The sequence below is a fragment of the Populus trichocarpa genome, chromosome 13 (genome assembly GCF_000002775.5).
Source record: "Populus trichocarpa isolate Nisqually-1 chromosome 13, P.trichocarpa_v4.1, whole genome shotgun sequence".
Taxonomy (NCBI): Eukaryota; Viridiplantae; Streptophyta; class Magnoliopsida; order Malpighiales; family Salicaceae; genus Populus; species Populus trichocarpa.
In genome coordinates, this window is record NC_037297.2 from 13,965,882 (window position 1) to 13,990,664 (window position 24,783).

General features: G+C 32.2%; 5 protein-coding genes and 1 non-coding gene across 7 annotated transcripts; 5 read left to right on the plus strand and 1 right to left on the minus strand.

Annotated features, from left to right (window-relative positions):
- The first annotated feature begins 467 nt into the window (after positions 1-467).
- Positions 468-3,880, plus strand: LOC18108892 (protein ACCELERATED CELL DEATH 6). The gene is made up of 5 exons (XM_024583444.2): positions 468-1,113; positions 1,216-1,769; positions 1,852-1,905; positions 2,580-2,660; positions 3,073-3,880. The coding sequence occupies exons 1-5, from the start codon at positions 468-470 to the stop codon at positions 3,745-3,747; spliced, it is 2,010 nt and encodes a 669-aa protein (XP_024439212.1). The 3' UTR covers positions 3,748-3,880.
- A 3,612-nt stretch (positions 3,881-7,492) lies between these two features.
- Positions 7,493-8,531, plus strand: LOC7497376 (uncharacterized). Its single transcript, XM_002319321.4, has 2 exons — positions 7,493-7,912; positions 8,176-8,531. Exons 1-2 carry the CDS (start codon positions 7,669-7,671, stop codon positions 8,403-8,405), a joined length of 474 nt encoding a protein of 157 aa, XP_002319357.2. The 5' UTR covers positions 7,493-7,668; the 3' UTR covers positions 8,406-8,531.
- Positions 8,532-10,108: 1,577 nt separating this feature from the next.
- On the plus strand, positions 10,109-11,144 carry LOC127904161 (uncharacterized). Its single transcript, XM_052446268.1, has 2 exons — positions 10,109-10,525; positions 10,789-11,144. Exons 1-2 carry the CDS (start codon positions 10,282-10,284, stop codon positions 11,016-11,018), a joined length of 474 nt encoding a protein of 157 aa, XP_052302228.1. The 5' UTR covers positions 10,109-10,281; the 3' UTR covers positions 11,019-11,144.
- A 1,025-nt stretch (positions 11,145-12,169) lies between these two features.
- Positions 12,170-12,242, minus strand: TRNAV-UAC (transfer RNA valine (anticodon UAC)). Its single transcript has one exon. It is a non-coding gene; the product is annotated as a tRNA-Val (tRNA).
- Positions 12,243-12,332: 90 nt separating this feature from the next.
- LOC7497377 (tetraspanin-19) lies at positions 12,333-16,419 on the plus strand. 2 transcript variants are annotated; one of them, XM_002319322.3, is made up of 6 exons: positions 12,333-12,697; positions 13,810-13,909; positions 14,223-14,303; positions 14,429-14,533; positions 15,032-15,220; positions 16,124-16,419. In XM_002319322.3, the coding sequence occupies exons 1-6, from the start codon at positions 12,528-12,530 to the stop codon at positions 16,142-16,144; spliced, it is 666 nt and encodes a 221-aa protein (XP_002319358.1). In that variant the 5' UTR covers positions 12,333-12,527; the 3' UTR covers positions 16,145-16,419. The 2 variants fall into 2 exon arrangements, with proteins under 2 accessions (XP_002319358.1, XP_024438986.1); XM_024583218.2 differs by lacking the exon at positions 13,810-13,909 and having other exon boundaries at positions 14,216-14,303.
- Positions 16,420-19,671: 3,252 nt separating this feature from the next.
- Positions 19,672-22,698, plus strand: LOC7497378 (expansin-B3). The gene is made up of 4 exons (XM_002319323.4): positions 19,672-20,054; positions 20,775-21,081; positions 21,244-21,373; positions 22,130-22,698. Exons 1-4 carry the CDS (start codon positions 19,901-19,903, stop codon positions 22,325-22,327), a joined length of 789 nt encoding a protein of 262 aa, XP_002319359.2. The 5' UTR covers positions 19,672-19,900; the 3' UTR covers positions 22,328-22,698.
- The last annotated feature ends 2,085 nt before the right edge of the window (positions 22,699-24,783 follow it).

Sequence of the window (24,783 nt, forward strand, 5' to 3'; positions counted from 1 at the left end):
TAAATATTCAAGAATTTCCTTTGAGTTATATATTCAAGTTAAGAATTTCCTTTCCTTTGAGTTATATATTCAAGTTAAGAATTTAGTTAAGAATTTCCTTTGAGTTATATATTCAAGTTAAGAATTTTCCTAACAACAATCATCTTTTTTGAGTTATAAATTTAAGCTAAGAATTTCCCTAACGACAATCATCTTTTTTGAGTTAGGGGACATATTTTCCCCTTTTCCTTTTCAAGATGCTGCTTTAACCATAGCCAAGACTGCTCTCTCTCTCTTGCTATGTCCTGGATTCCAGAACAAATGCGTGAAGTATTTGAGTAATCAAAGTATATATCCTTGCAAATAAAACAAAAGTAAGATTCACATTACTTCAGATTCCATTGACATGCAGTCTGGTCTCTTTAAATTAGAAGTCCTGCCGTCTGATATGTATAGCTGATTCAGGTAAAATAATATTTTCTTTCGCTATGTATAGCGTAGAAATAAACATAGTTGAAAACACGATTCCGAGAGATCACATGGCAAATACAAAGATAGATAGTAAGTTATATGAGTGTGTGAAGCAGGACAATATTGAGGAATTTAAAAGCCGCGTCCAGCAACATTTAGCAGAGAAGCTAGTGACTCCCTGTGGGAACTCATTACTTCATGTAGCCATAAGGTATAAAAGTAATAATATTACTGCTTACCTGGCTAAAGAGATCCCTTCTCTAATCACCAGCCGAAACGACCAGCATGACACAATCCTTCATGTTGCTGCCAGAGAGGGAAGTGTTAGTCATACAATTCGAAACCTTGTCAATTCGAATGCTTTCTTGCTGAGGATGACAAATAGAGAAGGAAACACTCCTTTGCATGTTGCAGTGATAAATGGTAACAAAGAAGTTGCCAAATTCCTCATTTCCAGAGATCGAGAAGTGGCCTATTACAAAAACAAGACTGGCAGGTCTCCTTTATATCTGGCTGTTGAAAATCGCAATATGAACGGGATTCTTGATGATCTCTTGAATGAGGAAGCTTTGATCCCTACAGAAAGAGAAGATGGAGATTCACTTGGCATGCTACCACAAGGAAAGTCCCCTGTTCATGCTGCCGTCGAGAACCGTATCATAGGTGATCACAATGTCTCCTCTCATCAGAAAAATGATATACATACAAACCAATCTTGCAAACCTATCATCTTTATATTCATTCAAAACAATTTTTTTTTTTCAGGTATATTGCAGAAAATCGAAGAAGCAAAGCCAGAGTTATTACGTCTCCATGACAAAGAGTTTGGAAATCCACTCCATTATGCATCATCTACAGGCTATGTGGAAGGAGTTCAATTCCTATTACAAAAGTATCGTGCCGGTGCTGATGAAACTGACCAAGAGGGCAACTATCCTATTCATCTTGCATGCAAGGGAGGCTCGGTTGCTTTGTTAGAGGAATTCCTGAAAGTTATCCCCTATCCAAACGAATTCATAAATGAAAAAGGGCAGAACATTCTTCATGTAGCGGCCCAAAATGAACATGGCTTTTTGATTATGTACATACTCGAACAGGATAAGAAGATCGTAGAAACACTGCTAAATGCGATGGATGAGGATGGAAATACACCTTTGCATTTGGCAACACAGCACGGCCGACCCACATCTGTATTTCTTCTTGTGCGTGCCATCCGCTTTCATCGTCATATTGTTAACAATGACGGTTTGACACCATATGAACTTGGTAGAAAACAATCCAAAATAGCGGTACAGCAATATGAAGGAAGAGATGAAACGGTATGAAGAGCTACAAGAGTACAATTTTTAGTATTATAATTGCGTTAATAATTTGGTAACTATGCTTCCTCTTTGTTTCCAGTTTGCTAAGGAGCGACAGCACTCTGATTCAAATAACAGGGTGGAAGGGACCGAGGTATTAGAGATCTGTTGATACTTGCTCTGCTTGCATTTTAAATATTTTGATTAAAGATATACATTCCATATACAGAAACGATATGAAAAGATTTGAAAATAACAGCAGTAAAGATGAATATTGCAAAAAAATAAAAACAAGAAAAACACACAGATTTAACATGCTTCGTAATTTATCTACATCTATAAAAATTACAAGTTATATTGCATTATTTATCAAATTAAAGTTATATAATTAATGTGTATTTATAATAAACCCTAGCTATTCAAGAGTTATATTTCACTATCCAATCAGTAGGATTCGCTCCGCTACGCTCTAACATCTGCATGCTTTATCTGTACACTTGCTCCACTCAATATAAGCCACATTCTCTAACAAAACCTTTCAACCAATTGAACCTACTTATAAAATCAATTGAGAGAAAGGGAGAAGATGTTGAGGGGTGGCTCAACCGGATAAGCAAGGTTATCGTATTAAAATGTTCTACTGTAGAAAATCCTACAGGTTTTGACATAAGAAAAGTGGCGAGCCTAAAAAAGTTCGTCAGCTTAATTATTTAATCTAGCTCTAAGAATATTTTAGCTGCTCACAAGTTTGAGTGGCTTATATTATTGTCTAGCCATAATAAATAAATAAATAAAAAGTAACACATGTTAACGTTTTTCTCGAGACAGGACAAACCAGCTGATCAAAACAAGCAAGACAAGAAAAAGGCATCACTAAAAGATTACGAACTGCTAGATTTTTATGGAGCGGTATGACTTCTTTTCTTCTTTCTTCTTTTGTTCTTTTTATCCTTTATCATTTTAGTTGTGGTCTTTTGGTTTCCAGAAGAGCTTAAGACAAGATAGAATTTAAGAAAGAAAAAAGGATGGCTTCTTGATCAGGGTCTTGGTTTAAAATGCAAAGACAATACCTTTGCAAGAAGCGGTGTTGATCAACTACATGCATGTTTTTGAACTAGTTCTACGCCGATTAGTTTAACTTCTATATTATAATATTCAAAATTCCGAAACCATTCCAGAATCTTGCTATCTTGTTACGAAAAAGGAATTTCAAGGGATGCCAACGCTTTTTAATGATCTTCAAAGGCAATAGGGAAAATTCCAATAATAGAATTGCCATAACCACATTAAAACCATCAAGTCTTTTTCCCTTGATGTGCAGATGATGACATTATCGATCCTATACTTCCATGCTTTCCCTTGGAAAAAATCCTTCCTTGACCATTTCCCTGGTACTCGACCCATGCAACCAAGGAAAATGGAAACAAAAACAAGGATAGGGAATCTTCTTGTGGTAGCAGTGCTTGTGGCTGGTGCGACCTTCGCTGGTGCTATTCAATTGCCACAATTAAGGGGTAATATTAACTCAAGTGAACATCATCATGAATTTCACAGCAGTACTATTACTGCCTCCCATACTGGTTATGAGAGGCTTCTGAATGATTATTTATCTTGGGATGTTTGGGCTTTATCTCTCTCTCTGGTGGCATCTCTAATCCTTCTTAGGGCAAACTTTACTGATGCCAATTTTGAAATCATTGCGGTTGGACTTTCAGTCAGCATGGTTGGTTTGGCTATTCTCTTCATGTTCGCGGCATTCATTGATGCTGTGACTATACCATCACTAGGATCCCATGATAAGTGGTTAAAAACCACCATTACAGTGGTGACCTTTGCGGGTTTATATGCTCTGGAATTGATTGTGAGTCTTCCGTTCGGAGGCTTCCCAAATCTTCGAGGAATGCTCTTGCGTTATTTCTACTACATATATTTTTTTTTTCGTTTCTACACTTACGAGTGGCTGGCTTATAAAATTTACAAGAGAAAGCACAAATAACTATCCAGGATGATCTTCACCAGCAGAGAGGTCAGGATTTGTTGGGATTTCCCACCTTAAAAAGGTTCTGGGATCGCTTGTGTCTGTCGATTGTAATAATTATTTGAATTTGAAATAACTTTCGAGTTTCCAATTGAATGTATGCGCATTTCTAAAGTTTTTTTTTTTTTTTTAAAGCATGCATTTATTACACTCCTTTTGTTGTACAAATATTAAAAATACAAATTATGCTGATGTCACATGAAGACATTTAGGCTTTATAGCACTTATTTTTGTTGAAAAAAGAAAGAAAGAAAGAAAGAGCTTATATGGAAATGATAGTAAAACGACAACACTTTACAAGAAATGTCATGCTGGAATATTTGCTTTTGACAAAACATCTGTCCACATGTGAATTGATAATATCATGTCAAATGTGAAAGCTATGAAATAATAAAAAATAATATATCAATAAACTTTATGGAGAGAGAAAATAAGAAATAAAATTAATTAGAAAACTTCAGAGACGGGTCTTTTTTCTTTTTCTTTTTTTAATTTTTCTTTTGGGTTTTCCTATTTATGTATTTTGACTTGCGCACAAAGTCTTAATATACTTTGATTGGATTATAGAATTTAGGGAAGGATATTTAGATATTCAAAATTGGTTTGACTAAAAAAAAAGTATGGATAAAAATACTCAATCCTCGCTCAAATATATTTTTTTATTTTTTTCTCCTTTCTTGATTTGTACTCTCACTTTCTTTTGTTCTTATTTTTTTTACTATAATCATTTTCTCCTTTTCTTTTTTTTTTCAATTTTTTAAATTCTTCTCTCTCGATTGCTCCAAGCGCTAAGAATATTAAAAAACCAACAAAATATCCCAAACAGGTCAAAATTTTGTTTAATTAAGTTCTTGAATTTAATTAATTTTTTTAATTTTAATTAAATTGACTTTTAAACTAAGTTTTGCTTTAAATAAATTCTTAATTAAGTCAATTAAACTCATTAAAAATTTAATTAAGTCTTTAGACTTAACTAATTATTGTAATTTTGGTCAATTAGGATTTCAAACTTAAATTTTGCTTCAAATCAAGTTTTTTCTTAAACTATTTTGTTAAAATATCTCAATTTAACTATTCTTCCAACTTCTTGATCTTTTACAGTTTAAAGCTTATTTCTTTGTGTTTCAAAAATATTTTTTTGAATTTACATTTTTGAATTTTTTGTTTTTAAATAAATAAATAAAACACACAAATAATCTCGGGGGTCCAAAAATGGGTTATAAGATATTGCGGTGGCACTTCAATGGTAGCCTTTTCCACCTGAAACCAATAGAGGTTTTGAAGTCGTTATTCCACATTACATCTATTTAACTTCATTTTTATTGTGCCTTTCCCTGGAAGTGGTTGCTTGACAAGAAGAAGTTCATGCAGCGAGCTAGAATCAGTATATGTGATTAATATTTCTTTCTAAATCTTCTCAAGGTAATTAGATCAATAAGACAGCCTAGACCAGTGGTTAAAATTAATAATAAATTAACTTTGAATTTGGGTTTTGCATGTACACAGAAGATTATGATTAGTCCAGATAGTTTCATATTATCAAATATGAATTGACGAGATGTGTTTTTTTTTATACTAACCTTGAGGCTATAATTCTTTTAAATTTATCAATCTAAATTAATATAGGTGGCAACTTATTCTGGTATAAAGATATATTTAAAAGCTAAAATACAAACAATAAAAATAAAATTGAGGTCCTTTTATGGTTTAATGATGTGATATATAGTACAAATATCCTTATGAATTTTTTTTCTTTGAAGAACCAATTATATATATGTTTTCCCATCCAAACTAATCTCTTTTGTTTAAATAATAAAAAAAATCAAATGTAAAGTTAAATGATGATATAGACAGAAACATCACAAGAAAAACATTAAACATAAACAATTAATAAAAAATTATGTCAATATAAAAATTTTAATTCAATAATTTTATTAATTAATATTCTCTTTTAAATAATATGATGAAATACAGGCCCAACAATCATATTTATAATAGTCTTAAATCTATCTTGAAGAAGAAAAAAGAAAACAAATCATAATAAATTATTTTAGAAATTTATAAATTAAATAGAAAAGATAAAATTATTGAACACATTATTTGATTTCTTAAAGAAAAATACCATTAAAAAATATTTTTCTAAACTTAATATATAAAAATAAAAATAACTAAAAACACCCTAAAAATCTTGCTGCATCAAATAATTAATTATGATTAAGGATTTCGAAGTGTTCAATCATGATACCGGCCTATTTGAAATAAGAGGGTTGGTAACTGCTTGAATCTACATATATCACTTGCATTGATATATATATAACAACAATTATTTTGGTAAATTGCAAAGTAATTTATCGAAGAAATATGTTTTTATTGAAGAAATATGTTCTTGCTATATTCCTCGGCATGCACTGACAGAACTTTTCCATCATTATACACCGATAAAATTATAGTAGGAAAATAAGTAATAAAAAAATATAATAAAATAAAAAATAACTTGTCATTGTTACAGACAGTATTGCTGATGAAATAAACTCGTTGCTAATATCTGTCGGTAAATCATGTTTGGTCTAATTATTTCATCTATCATATCTAGTTTTTATTCTTTTGAATGCTATTTTTTTTTACTTTTGTCTTTATTTTTTTTTAATATCATCCCTCACCGTTTTATTTCATTTAATTTTTATACTAGATTAGGTTTTCATCTTCTTGATTGATTGATTTATTTATTTAATTTTCTCATTGTTTTATTTCATTTAATTTTTATACCAGATTTGGTCCTCATTCTTTTGATTTTTATTTCTTTTTGTTTTTTTTTTTTATTTTGGATGATTGGAAATTTTTCTTTAGGATTTGTTTTTGGTTTGTATTATTGGGGTAACCCGATCTCGTGACCCAGGTCATGGGTTTCGAAAATTAGCTCAATTTGACTTTAATTTTTTTAGGGTTTTTTTTTAAAAAAAAACGGATTTTTTTTTTCAATTTTATCATTCGACATTAGGTTATCGAGTCTTCAGCTTCGTGATTTTTATCATTTTTTTTCTATGGGTTATCCAAATCTCATATCTTGAGTCACAAGTTAGTCGAGTTAACTCAGGTTTACTTGGATTTTTCTTGACATTTTTTATTGATTATGTTCAATTTCATCTTTTATTATATAGTTTGTTTGAGAATTAACTTGTTTTATTCAAATTTTTTTTGTATGGAGTTATTTTGACCTCACAAGCCAAGTATGAGTTTGTCATACTAACTAGAGTCATAATTTTTATCTTTTTTTTAAAACTGATTTTTCATAATTTGTCCTTCAGCATTTGATTTGTTAGTAATTGAGCTTTATTTTTTCTTTATTTTTCATACAAGGTTATTTCATTCTCAGTTGATTTTTATTTTTGTTATCAAATAAGATTATTAAAACTTTTTAGGAATATTTAGATAGTTTTTTCATAATATTGGCAACTATTAATTTTATTATTGTTTTTTGTATTTTTGGTTTTCTTATTGTTGTTAACTTTTTTTATAATGATATCATTAAATTAACTAAGTTTATTTAATCTATTCAAATCAATGACTCTGATCTTAAATTTTTTTAAAAATTTTAAAAATATTATCATTGCTTGAACTTTATTTTTTGTAGGTAAGAAAAAATTTGACCATACATGTAATGGAGCAGGCCACCTATCCGATACATACTACCTGCTATAATATCCACATTTTTATTTAAAGCATTGTTATTAAATTTGGCCTGATCGAGCATGTTAATCCAGTGGCCTATTGATCAGAGATCTGATTTGTGCTAGGTCTTAAATTAAACGAGTATTTCAAGTTAAAACCGAGACAACAATTTGTCCCCGCGGAACCCAAGAGCAAAATATCACCTGAAGCATGGGGAGTGAGGTCATAGTGGAGCTCCAAAGAAACTCAATCAACTGGGCCAACGTTGTGGGAGAGATTGTGAAGATAGAAAGAAAGATCTTTCCGAAACATGAATCACTTGCTAGATCATTTGATGAAGAGCTTAGAAAGAAGAATTCAGGGCTTCTATATACTGAACTAAATGGAGAAGTTGCTGGCTATGCCATGTATTCCTGGCCCTCTTCTTTGTGTGCTTCTATCACAAAACTTGCAGGTTTCAATACCCATTACTTATTTCTTCCTCTCTCCTCATTGTTTTCGGGTTGTATATTTCTCTTTTCGCTGTTTAACAAACCCATAACTTGTTTGATGAAAGTACTCAAAGAGGCATGGTTTCCTTTTCTCTGAATAGAGTGATTGAATAGGCAAAACCAACTAAAATCCATTTAGTATAATTTCTTTTTCTTGTTATCTGATTGGCCAGGACTTGATTTCTTACATGGGTGTTTTTCTTTGTAAATGGCAAGTATAAAACAGTGAAGGAGAACTATAGAAGGCAAGGCCATGGAGAGGCATTGCTTAAAGCAGCAATTGAGAAATGCAAAAAGAGAAAGGTTCAACGTATATCACTACACGTTGATCCCCTGAGGAGTGCAGCTATGACTCTATACAAGAAACTTGGTTTTCAAGTTGATAGTTTGGTAGAAGGTTATTACTCTTCAGACAGAAATGCTTATAGAATGTACTTGGATTCTGAATCTGACTAGTTTGTATTACAGCTTGAAATTGACACCAATATCACTATATCAGTAATTTCTCCTTCCAGTACAAGTAGGAGAGGTCGAGCATGTTGTAGCCCAATGAATAATAGGGTTTCAGTTTTCCTGCTCTTTTATTTAGCTTTAGCTTGAATGCTTAGATGTCTCGGGTGCTTATTTGTGTGATTCTGTGGGCTGAGCACCTGCTTCCCAAATGATTTTTCCCTCCTTTCAATAATGAAATTTTTTGTGATTAAAATTTTTTTGACCCCGAAACAATTTTTTTACTGTTTATGCTTATTTTAATGTGTCATTTTAATTTTTTGAATTAATGTATTCACTATCTACTCTAGTAACTCTACTAAAAGAACTTTCTTTATGTAAATATAAATATTCTTCATGTAAATATCAATAGAGAAGGAGATATTTTTTTTATTTCTATCTTTTGATTAATTTTTTTTATCTTTTTTTTAATTTAATTTTATCCTTTAATATTATATTAATTTTGAATCGAAGTTAATAATTTATTTTAATTTTTTTTATAAAATTATTACAGTTTCAAACAAACATCTTGATATTTAGTTGGTGTTTAACTTTGTGAATGTCTATTTTTATTATTATATCATTATGTAAAAAAAAATAATTGAAAGAAAAAACAAAGTTGCTAAACCCAATGAAATCTATAATTTAGGTTGCAGGTTTGACGGGTTAAGTCGTGAAACCCGAGTTAATCCAATATATCATTGTCTCGATATTAAAACAAATATCTTCTTAAAAATAATTTAGGTCTTGTTTGGCTAGTTTTGTTTTAAATCTTAATGCCCTCATGTGTTCTTCCATGGTTGTTTTCTCTAATCAATCAGGTCAATTTTCATTTCCAAGATTTCTTTTTGTTTTATTTTTGTTCGTTCTAATGCTTATTTGGTACCTCCGTTAAATCCATTCTATGAGTACTTAGATTGCTTTTCTGCTAAAATTTCAACTGGGGTTTACATGATTGAACTCACTAATACACATCAGTGGAAGGAAGAGCCTGTCATCGACTACATTCATCGGTGGAGAAACCTTAGCCTCAACTGTAAAGATTGGCTCACCAAAACTTTTGCTCTAGACATGTATATTCAAGAGATGCATTGGGGAGTACGCTATATTTTATAAGGCATCAAACCAAAGTTTTTTAAAGAATTGGCTACTCAAGCACACGACATGGAACTTAGTATCACGACAACTGAAAGCTCATGATTACCTATGCAAGAACCCAAAAGAAATAAGCCTCAAGGTCATAGATTTGGAAAGAGCACTCTAAAGGTCGAGGGAAAGCAGTCTTTAGTAGTTAACTCTGCTGCCGTAAAGGTACCAATTAGAGTTAAAAGAAATGATTGTGCAACACCAGCTACTTTTTAAAAGGGTGAAAAAAAAGCCATCATCCCTGAAATAGCAATAAAAAAAAGTGTATCCATTCCCTAAATTAGACATATCTAGGATGATGGATGTTTTCTTGAGGAAAATCTCATCGAGTTGTCAGAGCTAAAGCATCCCGAAGAAGCTAACTAAGTGGAGAATCCGAACTATTGCAAATACCATCGCTTGAGGGATTAGTGAAGATTTGTGTAAGGCTTGAACTTTATTCTTTTTTAGGTTAGCAAAAATTTGACCATACATGTAATGGAGCAGGCCACCTATCCGATACATACTACCTGCTATAATATCCACATTTTTATTTAAAGCATTGTTATTAAATTTGGCAATATCGAGCATGTTAATCTAGTGGCCTATTGATCAGAGATCTGATTTGTGCTAGGTTTTAAATTATACGAGTATTTTAAGTTAAAACCGAGACAAAAATTTGTCCCAGCGGAACCCAAGAGCAAAATATCACCTGAGCATGGGGAGTGAGGTCATAGTGGAGCTCCAAAGAAACTCAACCAACTGGGCCAACGTCGTGGGAGAGATTGTGAAGATAGAAAGAAAGATCTTCCCGAAACATGAATCACTTGCTAGATCATTTGATGAAGAGCTTAGAAAGAAGAATTCAGGGCTTCTATATACTGAACTAAATGGAGAAGTTGCTGGCTATGCCATGTATTCCTGGCCCTCTTCTTTGTGTGCTTCTATCACAAAACTTGCAGGTTTCAATACCCATTACTTATTTCTTCCTCTCTCCTCATTGTTTTCGGGTTGTATATTTCTCTTTTCGCTGTTTAACAAACCCATAACTTGTTTGATGAAAGTACTCAAAGAGGCATGGTTTCCTTTTCTCTGAATAGAGTGATTGAATAGGCAAAACCAACTAAAATCCATTTAGTATAATTTCTTTTTCTTGTTATCTGATTGGCCAGGACTTGATTTCTTACATGGGTGTTTTTCTTTGTAAATGGCAAGTATAAAACAGTGAAGGAGAACTATAGAAGGCAAGGCCATGGAGAGGCATTGCTTAAAGCAGCAATTGAGAAATGCAAAAAGAGAAAGGTTCAACGTATATCACTACACGTTGATCCCCTGAGGAGTGCAGCTATGACTCTATACAAGAAACTTGGTTTTCAAGTTGATAGTTTGGTAGAAGGTTATTACTCTTCAGACAGAAATGCTTATAGAATGTACTTGGATTCTGAATCTGACTAGTTTGTATTACAGCTTGAAATTGACACCAATATCACTATATCAGTAATTTCTCCTTCCAGTACAAGTAGGAGAGGTCGAGCATGTTGTAGCCCAATGAATAATAGGGTTTCAGTTTTCCTGCTCTTTTATTTAGCTTTAGCTTGAATGCTTAGATGTCTCGGGTGCTTATTTGTGTGATTCTGTGGGCTGAGCACCTGCTTCCCAAATGATTTTTCCCTCCTTTCAATAATGAAATTTTTTGTGATTAAAATTTTTTTGACCCCGAAACAATTTTTTTACTGTTTATGCTTATTTTAATGTGTCATTTTAATTTTTTGAATTAATGTATTCACTATCTACTCTAGTAACTCTACTAAAAGAACTTTCTTTATGTAAATATAAATATTCTTCATGTAAATATCAATAGAGAAGGAGATATTTTTTTTATTTCTATCTTTTGATTAATTTTTTTTATCTTTTTTTTAATTTAATTTTATCCTTTAATATTATATTAATTTTGAATTGATCTTAATAATTTATTTCAGTTTTTTTGTAAGGTTATTATAGTCTCAAACAAACATTTTGATATTTGGTTAGTGCTTAATTTTGTAAATATTTATTTTTATTATCATATCATTAAATAAAAAAATAGTCGCAAAAAAAAATATTGTTAAATCCAATGGAATTCATGATTCAGGTTGCAGGTTTGACAAGTCAAGTTGTGAAACCCAAGTTGATTTAATATGTCAGTATCTCAATATTAAAAAATATATTTCTTAAAAAAATTAAAATTAAACTATATTTTTTACAAGTTGTTTGAATTATTTTTGGACCTGTCATATCATGACAAGACAATTCCTATGCGTATGCTGATTATTTTAAACTAAATTAAGCATAAAAATAATATGAATTAAATTCGGCAACACAAATCAAACTCTTACAAACCTCTAATTTTAACAAAATTAAGTGAAAGACACAAAAGAAAATAAGAAATTGCGGATTAAATTCTGCAATACAAATCAAACTCTTACAAACCCCTCATTTTGACAAAATAAGAAAGTCTTGTGGTATACATGGCTTTATAATTTAACCCTGTCACTTGTATTTTTTACCTAAATTTTTCAAGCCTACGCCACAAAAAATTAGATTATGTAGAGGAAAACATTATAAACTGTTGCTGCCCAGGATCGAACTGGGGACCTTTAGTGTGTAAGACTAACGTGATAACCACTACACCACAGCAACTTTGCGATCACAACTGTAAGATGTGTTTATATATTCGTAATACATTGTGAGATTTTTAGCAAACGATTCCTTAAAACACGGAAAGAAACCTTAGCAACAACGATCGAAATTAAAACCTTAAAAACACACACAAAAAAAAAAAAACGAAAATTATTTGATTTATCAAGTATTTGAAGCCCCCAAGATTTAAAAAATCTCGGGGCTTTCTTATTTTCTTTTTTAATTTGGTGAAATTAGTCAGTTTGTTTTGGGGTTTTAGCAGTAATTGAATAAAGGAAAGGAAAAATGGTGAGTGTAATGAGGAGTTGCATTCAGTCAATATTGAAGTTAGTGAATTGTTTGATAGGAATGGTTGGTATAGCAATGGTGTTGTATTCAATTTGGCTTATTAGAGTGTGGGAAAGAGAAATGGGTGGTTTTCCATTTTTTGAAGATGATGATGACTTTACTCCATGGTAAGCTTTTCTTTCATGTTTCTTTTTTTTAAAAAAATGTTCTGTGGGTTTTTGGTTTTATGTTTTTTTGGTTCATGGGTTAGTGTTAGAATTGGAAAAAAGGATTTGAATTTTAGGATTGGTTTGTTTGATGTTTTGACGGGTGTTGTTATTTTATGTTAGCCTTACTTGTATGTTTGATTGGTGGATTTTGTGTTAATTGGATACTGTTTGGGTGGAGGGAAGGCTGGAAAAAGGGGAGCTTTAGAAAGTTGAGGACTGAATTTCTGTTGTTTGGAAAGAGAGGAGCCTGGCTTTGATTTTCTTTTATTATTAGTAAACTTTTGAGGGAGGGGAGGCCTCATCGGTTTTGCTTGTGAGTTGTGAGTGAAACATGATCAAGGCAGAATTCTGTTAATATTTGCAGCTTCTTTACTCCCCCGATTTTTGAAGTGCATATGTGTATTAAATTTGAAAAGGAAGTTTGCTTCTAGTTAATGGAGGATGGGTGCTGATCTTTTCAAGTGGGTCAAATATCTTTACAACCTTTTGGGTCGTCATTCATGTACTTTTTTTATTTGCTTTTTACATTTTCATTAAGTTGCTGACAACCAATGAAAAGGATGGTATTGAAATCTGGAAGATTTTGGTCATCCTATTTTGCTTGTTATAGCAGGAAACTTGCATCTCTTTAGTTAAGTACTCAGTATAGTGGAGGTTCTTAATTCTTAATTGCCAAATTGATACTGCAAAATTTTTTTCCACTACTTTTCCCACTATGTTATGGACAATCAAGAAGAGCTTTCTTTTCAGGCTTTTATAGAGTTCTTACAAATTTTGTAATTCTAAAGTTAAATCCATGCTCTGATTTGTATTATATGACTATTAAAAATGATAAAATTGTGTTGTTGATGGAGCTGTTTCTTTGAATGGAAATATAATAATTGATTTTGGTTGGCAATGGATTATTAATTTGTGATGATAGTTAAAATGAGAGATACAAGGGCTGTTTTCGCTTTTGATTTTAAAGTAGTAGTCGGTGGTCAGCTAATTAGAGCTTATTAACTCATTCTCAGTATATGAATGGTGTGTGGTTGTTGATGTCCTTAAAGCAATATATCCATAAATTGCAGGTTCATTTACACATTTCTTGGCCTAGGTGTCGCTTTGTCCGTGATCACATGCTTTGGTCATATTGCTGCTGAAACTGCAAATGGTTACTGCCTTTATCTAGTATCCTCTTATCGAATCAATTAAATGAGTTTCTACATTCCCTGGTTTATTATTCTCCTAATTTGATTATGCTAATAAATATTGGTGTATAGTCCCTGGATGATCAGCATCTTAATTTCAGTTTGACATTAATTGAACTCCCTCTTAGATTTAATTTTACCTGTGGTGAATAATATTATGAACTCAGAAAAACCAGTTCTGTTTTTATGATTTTTCATTACTTCTTGAGAAACATGAGTTTTAGTTCCATGGAGCTTTAGTGTCTTAGAATGCATGACTTTTTTGGCCAATTTTGACCTTAACCAGGATTCAGTATATGTTATTTATATTCTTACTCCTCATGCTGGAAGCTGGAGTTACTGCTGATGTAGTTTTAAACCGTGACTGGGAAGAGGCATGTTCTTTGACCAAAAACTCATTATTTGATTCTCATCTTATGGTTTTTAGATTACAAGTTACCACAAATCCTTACTGACAATTTATATGGTTATCGTTCTATTTTATCTGACTTGGCACCAGGACTTCCCAAAAGACCCAAGTGGGAGTTTTGATCAGTTCAAAGGTTTCGTTAGATCAAACTTTGAGCTCTGCAAATGGATAGGCTTATCAATTGTGTTTGTTCAGGTGTCTCTCTCCCTCTCCCTCTCCCTCTCCCTCTCTCTCATTTTCCCTGCATCTCATTGACAAGGTGGTGAGAGTGAGGTGTGATAATTAACTCATTTGAGTATTACAAATGATTCCATTTACATGTAAGGTTGCAGATAAATTAATTGTAGACCATCAAGCAGTCCCCTGTGTACAAAACCACTGTTAGCTGTTCCAAGAGTCCATTGGCTTGATCAAATTGCATAGTGATGTGTTTCCTCTTGGTTCATGTGTTTGATTGGTATCTCACTGTACTCTGTTTTAACAATTCCCTGGATGACTCAAGTTTTTAAATTAAGCAGCAATATTGTTTTCCATGTTAAAAATGAAAATTTAACATGTGGATACACTTTAGGGTTTGCAAGTCTTGGTTTATTATTTTTCCTTGTATTCACATAGGAGTTAAGATGGAAGTTTCATTTGGAAGTCTTTTTGTCGTTATCAATTTGTGAATCACCAATGCCTTCAAATTTGCAGGGATTGTCTTTTCTAGTAGCAATGATACTCAAGGCTATTGGGCCCCATCCATCTTATGACAGTGATGATGATTATGCTTCAGATAGGGCTCCACTTCTGAAGGATGTTGTTCATCCACCTCCCTATGCTGTTGGTAACCCTGTCATGGGATCCAGAAATAATGCATGGAGTATAAGGATTACCGAGAAGGTAGGGAGGGATAACTTATTATTCCAGCATTCATATTCTCACTATTGTCAACCTCCTTTATGTACCATTCTCCCCATTCACAGTCCTTTTGTTCCTCCAACTTAATTGGTCTCTTGTTCATACTAGGATGGTCATTAGTCTGCATTGCAAATAAGAAACTCATCTCAGCAAAGTTCATTTAATTTTTAGCATATATTGGCTATAAAGTCACAGTTATCCTGCCAAAACTCTACTGTCTCTTGACTAGTAATTCAAGTAGTGTTTGTGGTTACACAAAACCCTGTTCATGCGTACTGGCTGACCTCTGCTATATATATAAACTTCATCTGCTCCATCATGTTTCCTTCAAATTTGCTTACAGACCCTTTTCATCTCTTACCTCTTTTTTTTTCTGGTCCAGTTGATGAGTTTAATCACAAATTGTTTCCAGATAGTAATAATAAAAAATATTAGTTAAGAAGAATATTTAAGCTACTATTTTCCTTGTTTCCCTTATTTTTTGGGTCAACTTCTAGATATTAATTTTCTCCTCAAAATCATGTGGATTCCTGACCGTGAAACTTCTGCTTACAATTTGATATTTATCAGTTAGTTAAACATAACACAGCTGCTGGCTGCTCATTATTGATCAGGTGGCTGCATAATTCTCTTGAAATAATACACACACACACACACACACACGCACACAATTCCTTCCTTGGGTTTGCCATTCAATATTGTATATATATTTTTTATTTTCTAATGTCTTATCCTTTGGTGTCAAGTCATTCTTTTTCTGTTATTAAATGTTTAGACACATGCATGAAGAAGAAGTTCTAAAAAATGAATGGACTGAAATTTTATCAGCAATCTCTGTATTATCTTTTTTATTAATGGTTTGTGTTCTTTCCCCTCCGAGATCAGATGAATCAGGCAAGCAGGTGATAGCTTTTCACAAGGCCAGGACCTTGCATTTGGAAGGATCAGGAAGTGATATGTCACTGGTCACAACCATCTTATATCATCTGATGTCCAAGAGCTCGTACAAGTGCCAAAGGTTTCAAGATGGAAAAGGGCTTCTTAGCAGTTCAGTGTTTTTGGATGTGCAGTCAGTACATATGGGATTTTGTCTACTTTTGTACCCAACCTTGTAGCATTAACACCATTGAATGTAACAAAAACTCACCTTCAATTGATGAATTCATTCTTGTTTAATATCATTCACCACATGATGTTGCTGGTGTTGTCGAACAATTCCCAGAAGAGTTGGAAACTGATGTGCTAGCACTACAACCATATCTCATAGATTGAACAATAATATCATATCTTTTCCTCGTTAAAAGAGCCATTAACTTTTCCCTTGAAAGAATTGGAAGTAGTCTTTGGCAATCATCAATCTCCTATCAAGTGTGATTTCTAATTTTCTGAAGCATTGATTAATCAAATCAGCTAAGCACTATTTCCCACTACTGCTTACGAACTTGCAGGTGTGACAGTGCATCAAAGATATTTTTAATCACATCTTAATCATCAGAAAGCCATGTTCTTGTTCGATCACAAATCTTTACATTAATTCTAAATGAAGACCAAGAACAGGCTAATAATGGAGCATTTATGTCAGAGTATCATGTGCCGACCAACTCATCAAAAAAACCTCAACTTTAACCTGAGAACACCCTAGCATGGAGCTCATACAACCCATAGAAAGCCTTTACAACTTAACCAAAACACAAGTAGCCTTTACAACTTCACCAAAACACAAGTGAAAAGCCGAAAACAAAATAAAGAAAGTAGAATAAGCTTTTCTTCCACAAGCCTTTTGCCCTCCCTGGATACTTGTATCATGGACACCGCTGCTATATCAATATTCAATGTGCTAATTGGTCAGAATATATTAATCAATGACAGTTTGTGCTATGAGCTGAAAGGATTCACAAGAGATTTTTCTCAACTGCCAAGATAATCTTACTATCTTCTGTCAACTTTGAAGCACTCCCTTAACATGCTGTCGTGGGTGTTTATGTGTTTTTCTGTATACTATTTTCTAGACAATTTATGATACAATTTTTGCATATAACAAGGTACACATGACCATAATTAGCCGAAGCCTCAATGGGTTCCTCAGGTTTTTATTAGAAGTAATGAATTGCAGAACATTTATTTTTTTTTTAATTAAAAGTAATATTTTATTTGAACAAACTGTATTCTCATCTCCAACAAATCATGCAAAATAAAATAGGATTCATTGTTTATTTTTCTTTTAAAACTTTGTAATTAACATGGCTCGTGAGCCACAATTATGTGGTCACACTATAAATTAAAATATTCAATCATTTTTTAAAAACTTAATTACCCTATGAAAAAAAAAATTGTCATGTTATCTCTTATAAGAACAAATTTTCAAATGCTAAGCTTGTATTCATGAACGTTTTTTCTTCTTTTTTTCCTCATCCATGCATATATATATATATATATATGGATTCAACAAAGAAAGAAGGGGTGTACAAATTACTATTTTTTTCCTTCTCCTTTTTATATAAGGGAATCCATGTGCTTTGTGTATGTAGGATCCTCAAGAGAGAGGGACAAAATGGGTGAAAGAATGGTTTTTATAGTAAAAGATTATTCATCAAATCGTCTTTTAAGAGCACGAAACCTTTGATTTGTTCGATGCACCTTTTCAAGGCCTTATAATGCATGAGTTTGGATGCCCACTTCCAACTATTCTTGACAGGATCATCTATGTTTAAATATATTATCATGAGAATTTAAGCATGTGCCATCATCTATATCCTGTATGTAAATACAGGAGGATAAATTATTTATCTAATATTAATTATGACTGCTAATTAATGTATTATATTTTCCACCTTCATCCCATTTTGTTTAATGGTAGTGATTAAGTCATATGCATCATTCATTAATTATAAAATAAATCATGTGCATGATGGTTTTATAAATCCCTAATTATTGACAATCATGGGTTTTTTTTAGAGATAATTAAAATGATGAAGGAATTGTGGCTGTATAAATTAAATTATTGTCAGCCACATCCTCGCTGAGGAGAAATTATTAGGATTTTTTTCTCTTCAAATGAAGACTCTTTGCCAAATTCTACATTAAAATATCGGGTAATTAACGTAGTACTTATTGTCTCCTCCAATTATATCTGCTTACATAACATTAATTATCAAACTCTATGCAATTAATGTTGTTAAAATAGATTATAAATCAGCCTGCTAACAAGTTGTCACATGCGGTGTTCAAGCTTGCGGACAAACAACATTTTTTATGTAAATCCCTCTTTTTGAAATCTGTGGAGATGAAACTCTTCCAACTTTTTTTTTTTTGTTGTTGATAACATTTGGAGTTTCCCTCATAGACAGCATCATCTTCCAGAATTTTTGTGCATTGGATCATGTCACAGATTCCCATTACTCAAAAGAACGAACAAAAGAGAAACAATTTTTTTTTTTAATTTTGATGGAAGCTGCCTCTCTCGTCACCCACAAGGCCATGCCCTTTGTTTCTATTGATTTTCTTAACTATTGTTGCATAATCCACTAATTAGCACAATATATTTTTTAAATTAATAATATGGTTTTGCAGGGCGTGTTTGTAACTATATAAATTGGAATTTAATTTAGTTGCCCGAATTCGAGTAATGTCTTACATCATGAAGTATTACAAAATTAAATAATGGAAACTCTTTTATTGGGTCTATCCTAAAATCCAATTGGGTGGTCCATTTATTGATTAGATAAGGTACAAATGCTAGACAAAATCTTGCCTCCACATGGGTTACGAATAGTTCAATTATTGGCAACTCTTTAGCCATTTCTTCTCAAGTACTCTTATGTTTCTTGAGATTTTGATAGAATTTCATTTGACAAAAGAAATCACATCACAGTTTATTTTTGTGTTTGTAAGTGTATTCAAGTACATTTCAAAAATATATTAAATAATTTTTTTAATATTTTCTAATGGTTTTAATAATATTAAAAATTAAAAATTAATTATTTTAACATATTTTTAAATGCAAACCACAATATTAAACATACAAAAAAAAATATAAATTATTTAAAAAAACTGTCATGCATGCTCTAGTTCTTCCTTTTATAGGTTTTTTTTTATGTTAATTTCTTAATGTTATTTACTATTTACTAAAATTTATATTTAAAAAAATAATCACTAAGGAAAATTTAAAATAGTCTATCTTTATACTTATTTACTCGGGTATATATTTACAAATTAACTCTATTTACAAAACACCCCTATCAAACTTCTCAATCTCTCTCCAGCCGACACATTCGGTTAGGCTGAAATCTGAATTTAACGCCTTAACCGCCGATGGGACCCAAAATCCAAGTGGCAGACCTGTGAATAACACCAAAACCAATAAACCACATTGTCATAAAAAAAGTTAATAAAAAAAATACAAGAAGCCTCAGATTTGTTCTATATAAGAACCTGACACAGAGAACTCCATTGAGCAACAGCACTCCACTACATCGTAAGCAAGTTTAGTGTTTTTGTTTCCAGAAAACTGTCGTCAAAGGTTGTAAGAAGACTGTTCTTTGACTACTTTTCTTGCGTTCTGCGCCGTGAATGTGACATTGTCAAGTAGAGGTGGTGGTGGTGTTGCGGTGGGTGGAGATTGGTGGTGCCGTGTATTTCTTAGAGAGAACCTTTTGGCCCATAATGCAGCTCTTGGGGTTACATGTTGTGGTGCTCTTGAAGTGTTTTTTAGTAGTTTTTGGACAGCAATATCATACTCACCATGATGTGGCTGACTTACACTGGAAACCGGCCACTGCCACCTGGTACGGCAGTCCTGACGGTGATGGTAGTAACGGTAAGAGCTTACTATACCCGCTATATTTTTGGTAGTGTCAGAATTTTAAATCTTGTTTTCTCGGTTTTCTCGGTCAAACTCATAAGATAGTTAATGGAACAAATCCTCTTTACCGTCCACGTTTTTTTTTATAACGAAGAGCACATTAGTCTAAAACATAGTTATTAAACCCGGCCCGGATATTGACCCGGCTAAGAGACCAGGTTTCGGGTTTCATGGGTCAAAGTTCATTATTTTTGGCGTCTTCCCTTTGTTCACAATTAAGCCAATAAATTGGCTTTTTGGAAGAAATGCTCTTCTTCTAAGCTCAATTTCTACTATTTTCCTTGCAATCGCATAAAACCAAGTTGATTTTTTTACTCTAGTTTGGTTCAAATTACCCAATTTATAGTACAAAAAATCTGGACCTATATGGCATATATATTCTAAGCTTAGCAAATTTGACATTATGTTTTTAAAATTCTTAAATAGTATTTGGTATGATGGATGATTATATTTTAATATATTTTTTTTTAGAAATATATTAAAATTTTTATTTTTTAAAATTTATTTTTAACATCAACATATTAAAATAAAAAAAATATATAACAAACAATTAATTTAAAAACAAACAACTTTTTTCAAAAAAACAAAAAACAATACCTTCGCAGAAACAAACACACCCAGAACCCAATATCTGCATCACCAAGGTATGTGACAGCAGGTTATATCAATGTGCAGGAGGGGCGTGTGGGTACGGGTCATTAGTGGATGTGAAGCCATTGAGAGCCAGAGTTGGTGCAGTGAGCCCCATACTCTTCAAGAATGGAGAAGGATGTGGGGCATGTTACAAAGTTAGGTGCCTAGACAAGAGCATATGCTCAGAAAGGGCAGTGACCATAATTGTTACAGATGAGTGTCCAGGTGGGTATTGTTCAAATGGTAACACCCACTTTGACCTCAGTGGTGCAGCCTTTGGTCATATGGCTATTTCTGGTGAGAATGGTCAGCTCAGGAACCGAGGTGAAATCCCAGTCATATATCGCAGGTATGGAGGGCTCGTGTTTTTATCTGTGTGCTATTTGCAGCAGGTCTTTCTGTTCCCTCTTTCTAGTTTAAGTTCAACTGTTTAACTGTCTGTGTTTTGTCTTGTTTATTTTGCCACTGCCCTTACTAATCTCGAAATGACCTAAATCACCCATTTTTGTAGGACCCCATGCAAGTACCCTGGGAAGAACATTGCCTTCCATGTCAATGAAGGTTCAACAGATTATTGGCTATCCCTTCTAGTGGAATTTGAAGATGGCGATGGTGATGTTGGATCCATGCATATCAGAGAAGTAACCTTCTCCTTCCGTAATCTCAATTTTTGTGCATTACTTTTTGTACTTCTAACACCCCCAGATACAGATGTAAAGCTGCAAATTAGCAGAATAAAAAAAAGCACCATGCTCTTAGGCTCCGGAAAACTTGGTTATGTCCTCCAACTTTGTGATGCAAAGTGAGATTATATTTACTCCTTGACTCACAAAGTGCAAAGAATCTCTCATCTTTACATCTTCTAAAGTGTGCACTCTCGCATTTAACTAAAAAGAACTCCCTAAACGTGCTACTTTAGATCATCGAAGTAGTGCCCTTTTCATGATATTAGACATTTAATTTTCTGAGGGGAAGAGATTTCCAATAATCAAATGGCATTTTCCAACATCAACACATCTTTATTAAGTAAACTTTGCACTTTCTTAAGTAGTTAATGAAAGAAAGAAATATACACACATTTGCTTTATTTTCCAGCCATGCTTTGCCAATGGTGCCATTGTGCTCAATGACCCAAAAGCACACTTTGTTTCCTGCTTTGTTTTTATCCTTTCTATCCAACTATTTTCTTGACTCGATGCATGTGACAAATGGGTCACTCTTAAAATGACCATGGGAAGGCATTGAAATTCAAGTATCTGAAAAAAGAATCCAAGGACAAAACTGGATTCAAGTATCTGAAAAAGCGACCTAAATGGTGAAGGAATGAAGCTATAAATCTCAATACGCAAAATAGAAATTCGACGATTTTCTCACTGTTTTTACATTTGTATTGGCAGGCGGGTGGCACTGAGTGGCTAGAGATGAATCACCTGTGGGGTGCAAATTGGTGTGTTATTAGGGGACCCTTGAAAGGACCATTATCAGTGAAGTTAACAACACTATCAACAGGAAGAACACTGTCTGCAAGAGATGTGATTCCAAGAAATTGGGTCCCAAAAGCTACTTACACCTCTAGGCTCAATTTCTTCCATTAAACTGCAAAGCTTCGAGCTTCAAGCTTTTCTTGGTGTGAATCCACGTGAGAGAAACAAGCCCATTTTTCTGAAAGTTCCTCTTGTTCAGTTGACGCAAAAGTAGCCGTTGACTGGCCTTTTTTATTTTTATTTTAGAAGAGAGTAGCCGTTGGATTGCACAATTAATGGCATCCACCAGTGCTCTTTCTTTCTTTCTTTTAACTTTTATTTGTGTCTTTTAATAGATTTTTTCCTACTTTTTTAGTGTGAAAGTGTTTTGAATTTAGATCATCAATGTAGCCCTCTCCAAAGGAGAGAGCGTGTAATATGTTTGCTATGCTTTTGTGTAAGTTTTTATGCCCTTTGGATTATTGATGAATTTGTACTAGAAATACTAAGGCTTGTTAAAAAATAATGGGTATCTGTAAAATTCAAATTATTCAACTCTACCAACTCATTAAAGTTAATTAATATATATAGATATTATAAATGATAATATATCAAATAATTTAATAAATACATATCATAGATCAATTTAAATAATTAAAATCCATTTAACCCAGCATAACCAGTATAACTTGCTAAATATAAGTAATTCTAAAATGTTTTTATATTTTTCTTTTTCCTCACCGCGGCTACTTATTCTTTTCCTTTCAATTCTCCCCTTCAAACTTCAATAACTTTCATACTTTAAAGATGTTGAATGCTTTTGCTTCTATTCAGCTATTCCTTCCCTCTCTTCTTCTTCTTGTAGTTTAAGGTAGGATCTCTAAATTAGGTTTTTTATATGAATATTATTAGAAAATAATATAAATCATATCTTAAGACATCACCTAACAGTTTAAATTATTAGGTTGAATTGATTTTTTGACATAGAATCAGAGCTTTGATGACCAAACGATCACGAGTTCAAAACTCATCATCCCCATTTATTTGATAAAATAATTAAGCACAAAGTAATGTAAATCTATGCAAATTTCAAATCCAAATAACTTTCACTTGAGAGAGTGTGTTAGAGAATAATATAAATCATATCCTAAGACATCAACTAATAGCTTAAGCTATTATATTGAATTTGTTTTTTTTTTTACAAATATTACTCATCCGAGTTTTTTTAGTGTATTTGTTAATCATTTGAGGATCATTTTTTATTCTTATGGGATCTTGTTTATTGTTTTGTATTTAGTTCAATTATAGGTTATTACCTACTGGCTAGATTATATAGACTTGGCAACGAATCAAGAGAGATTAATTGGTTACTAAATCATCATAGCTTTTACAGCCTGAATCCTTGGAGATTTTTTTTTTTTATCACCGTTGAAGCGTGGTGGCGTTGCTAATCCATGCCCATTCCTGGTTTAAAGAATGATTAGTCGTTCCATGTCAGGCTTATGGTGTAATCAGCGCAAGGAATGAAGGCCATGTCAATTTATTTATATACAGAGGTTCCAACATGTTTTTTTGACATTCAAAAAAATTAAATGTTAATAATAATATTAATGTATATATTTAATAAAATAAATTAAAAATTATATACAACAAAAAAATTTGAGCGATAAATACAAATTAAAATTAAATATTTAATCATGATGAGTTTAATAATTTTATTTTTTTACAATCAAATATCTATTTAACTAAACGATAATAAAAATATATATTCAAAGTAAATAAATTAAAAAGAATAATCAAAGAAGAAATTATGTAGAATTTCATAAAAAGAATACTTGCTAGTATTATAAAAAAAATAATTTTATTTGAAAACTAAGTAAAAATAAATGATATTTTATATATAAAAAAAACTATCATAATGTTTTTAATAAATTATTGTAATTCAAATTGATTAGCCGGCATATTAATTGGGTATATAGGACATCCCACACATGTATTTAAATAATTTATTTTAATTAAATTAAATTAAATTAAAAAAAAAACATAGAAACTAAAGTAAAAAAAAAAAAAAATTCAGATGCCTAGGCCGCCCACCATGATTGGCTTATTCTTTTTTTAAAATAAATAAAAAAAAAGCCACTCATTTAGGTTTACAAGTCCAGGTCAGCGTGCGGTGGCTGTTCTTTTTTCTCCTCTAGAAAAAGAATTGGATGGCATCTTTTTTGCAAAAACATCCTAAAGCTAGGAAGAAACTCCCCACAGCTCATTCCACAAGCTCGATAACGTCTGTAGAGAGCTGCACTTATTCAGCATAACGAATGACTAAGCTGTGGCTGGCAAATAGGAATTGATAGTAAGAATTATAGGGTGCCACGAAGCAGTGGCTGGCGTTAAGAAGAAGAAGTACAAAAATTTTAGTAAAAATTAGGAGTAGCAAACTGATTTAGGAGAGGTGCCCTGATCGATAAGTTTAATTAAAGAGATATAAAAATTTAGTAATTGTTAGATAATAATATAAATTATATTTTAAATTTTTTTTTAATAAGTTAAGTTATTGGGTTGAAATATTTTTTTAATATAGCATCAGA

What these genes read in the sequence shown, in the direction of transcription:
- LOC18108892 (XM_024583444.2), top strand. Translation starts at nt 468, where the DNA reads ATGTATAGCGTAGAAATAAACATAGTTGAAAACACGATTCCGAGAGAT. An exon ending in ATGAAGGAAGAGATGAAACG is followed by an intron (nt 1,770 to 1,851) that starts GTATGAAGAGCT and finishes CTTTGTTTCCAG; the next exon opens with TTTGCTAAGGAGCGACAGCA. An exon ending in ACAGGGTGGAAGGGACCGAG is followed by an intron (nt 1,906 to 2,579) that starts GTATTAGAGATC and finishes TTCTCGAGACAG; the next exon opens with GACAAACCAGCTGATCAAAA.
- LOC7497376 (XM_002319321.4), top strand. Translation starts at nt 7,669, where the DNA reads ATGGGGAGTGAGGTCATAGTGGAGCTCCAAAGAAACTCAATCAACTGG. An exon ending in TTCTATCACAAAACTTGCAG is followed by an intron (nt 7,913 to 8,175) that starts GTTTCAATACCC and finishes AGTATAAAACAG; the next exon opens with TGAAGGAGAACTATAGAAGG.
- LOC127904161 (XM_052446268.1), top strand. Translation starts at nt 10,282, where the DNA reads ATGGGGAGTGAGGTCATAGTGGAGCTCCAAAGAAACTCAACCAACTGG. An exon ending in TTCTATCACAAAACTTGCAG is followed by an intron (nt 10,526 to 10,788) that starts GTTTCAATACCC and finishes AGTATAAAACAG; the next exon opens with TGAAGGAGAACTATAGAAGG.
- LOC7497377 (XM_002319322.3), top strand. Translation starts at nt 12,528, where the DNA reads ATGGTGAGTGTAATGAGGAGTTGCATTCAGTCAATATTGAAGTTAGTG. An exon ending in TAAACCGTGACTGGGAAGAG is followed by an intron (nt 14,304 to 14,428) that starts GCATGTTCTTTG and finishes ACTTGGCACCAG; the next exon opens with GACTTCCCAAAAGACCCAAG. An exon ending in GTATAAGGATTACCGAGAAG is followed by an intron (nt 15,221 to 16,123) that starts GTAGGGAGGGAT and finishes CTCCGAGATCAG; the next exon opens with ATGAATCAGGCAAGCAGGTG.
- LOC7497378 (XM_002319323.4), top strand. Translation starts at nt 19,901, where the DNA reads ATGCAGCTCTTGGGGTTACATGTTGTGGTGCTCTTGAAGTGTTTTTTA. An exon ending in TGACGGTGATGGTAGTAACG is followed by an intron (nt 20,055 to 20,774) that starts GTAAGAGCTTAC and finishes ATCAATGTGCAG; the next exon opens with GAGGGGCGTGTGGGTACGGG. An exon ending in ATCCCAGTCATATATCGCAG is followed by an intron (nt 21,082 to 21,243) that starts GTATGGAGGGCT and finishes CCATTTTTGTAG; the next exon opens with GACCCCATGCAAGTACCCTG.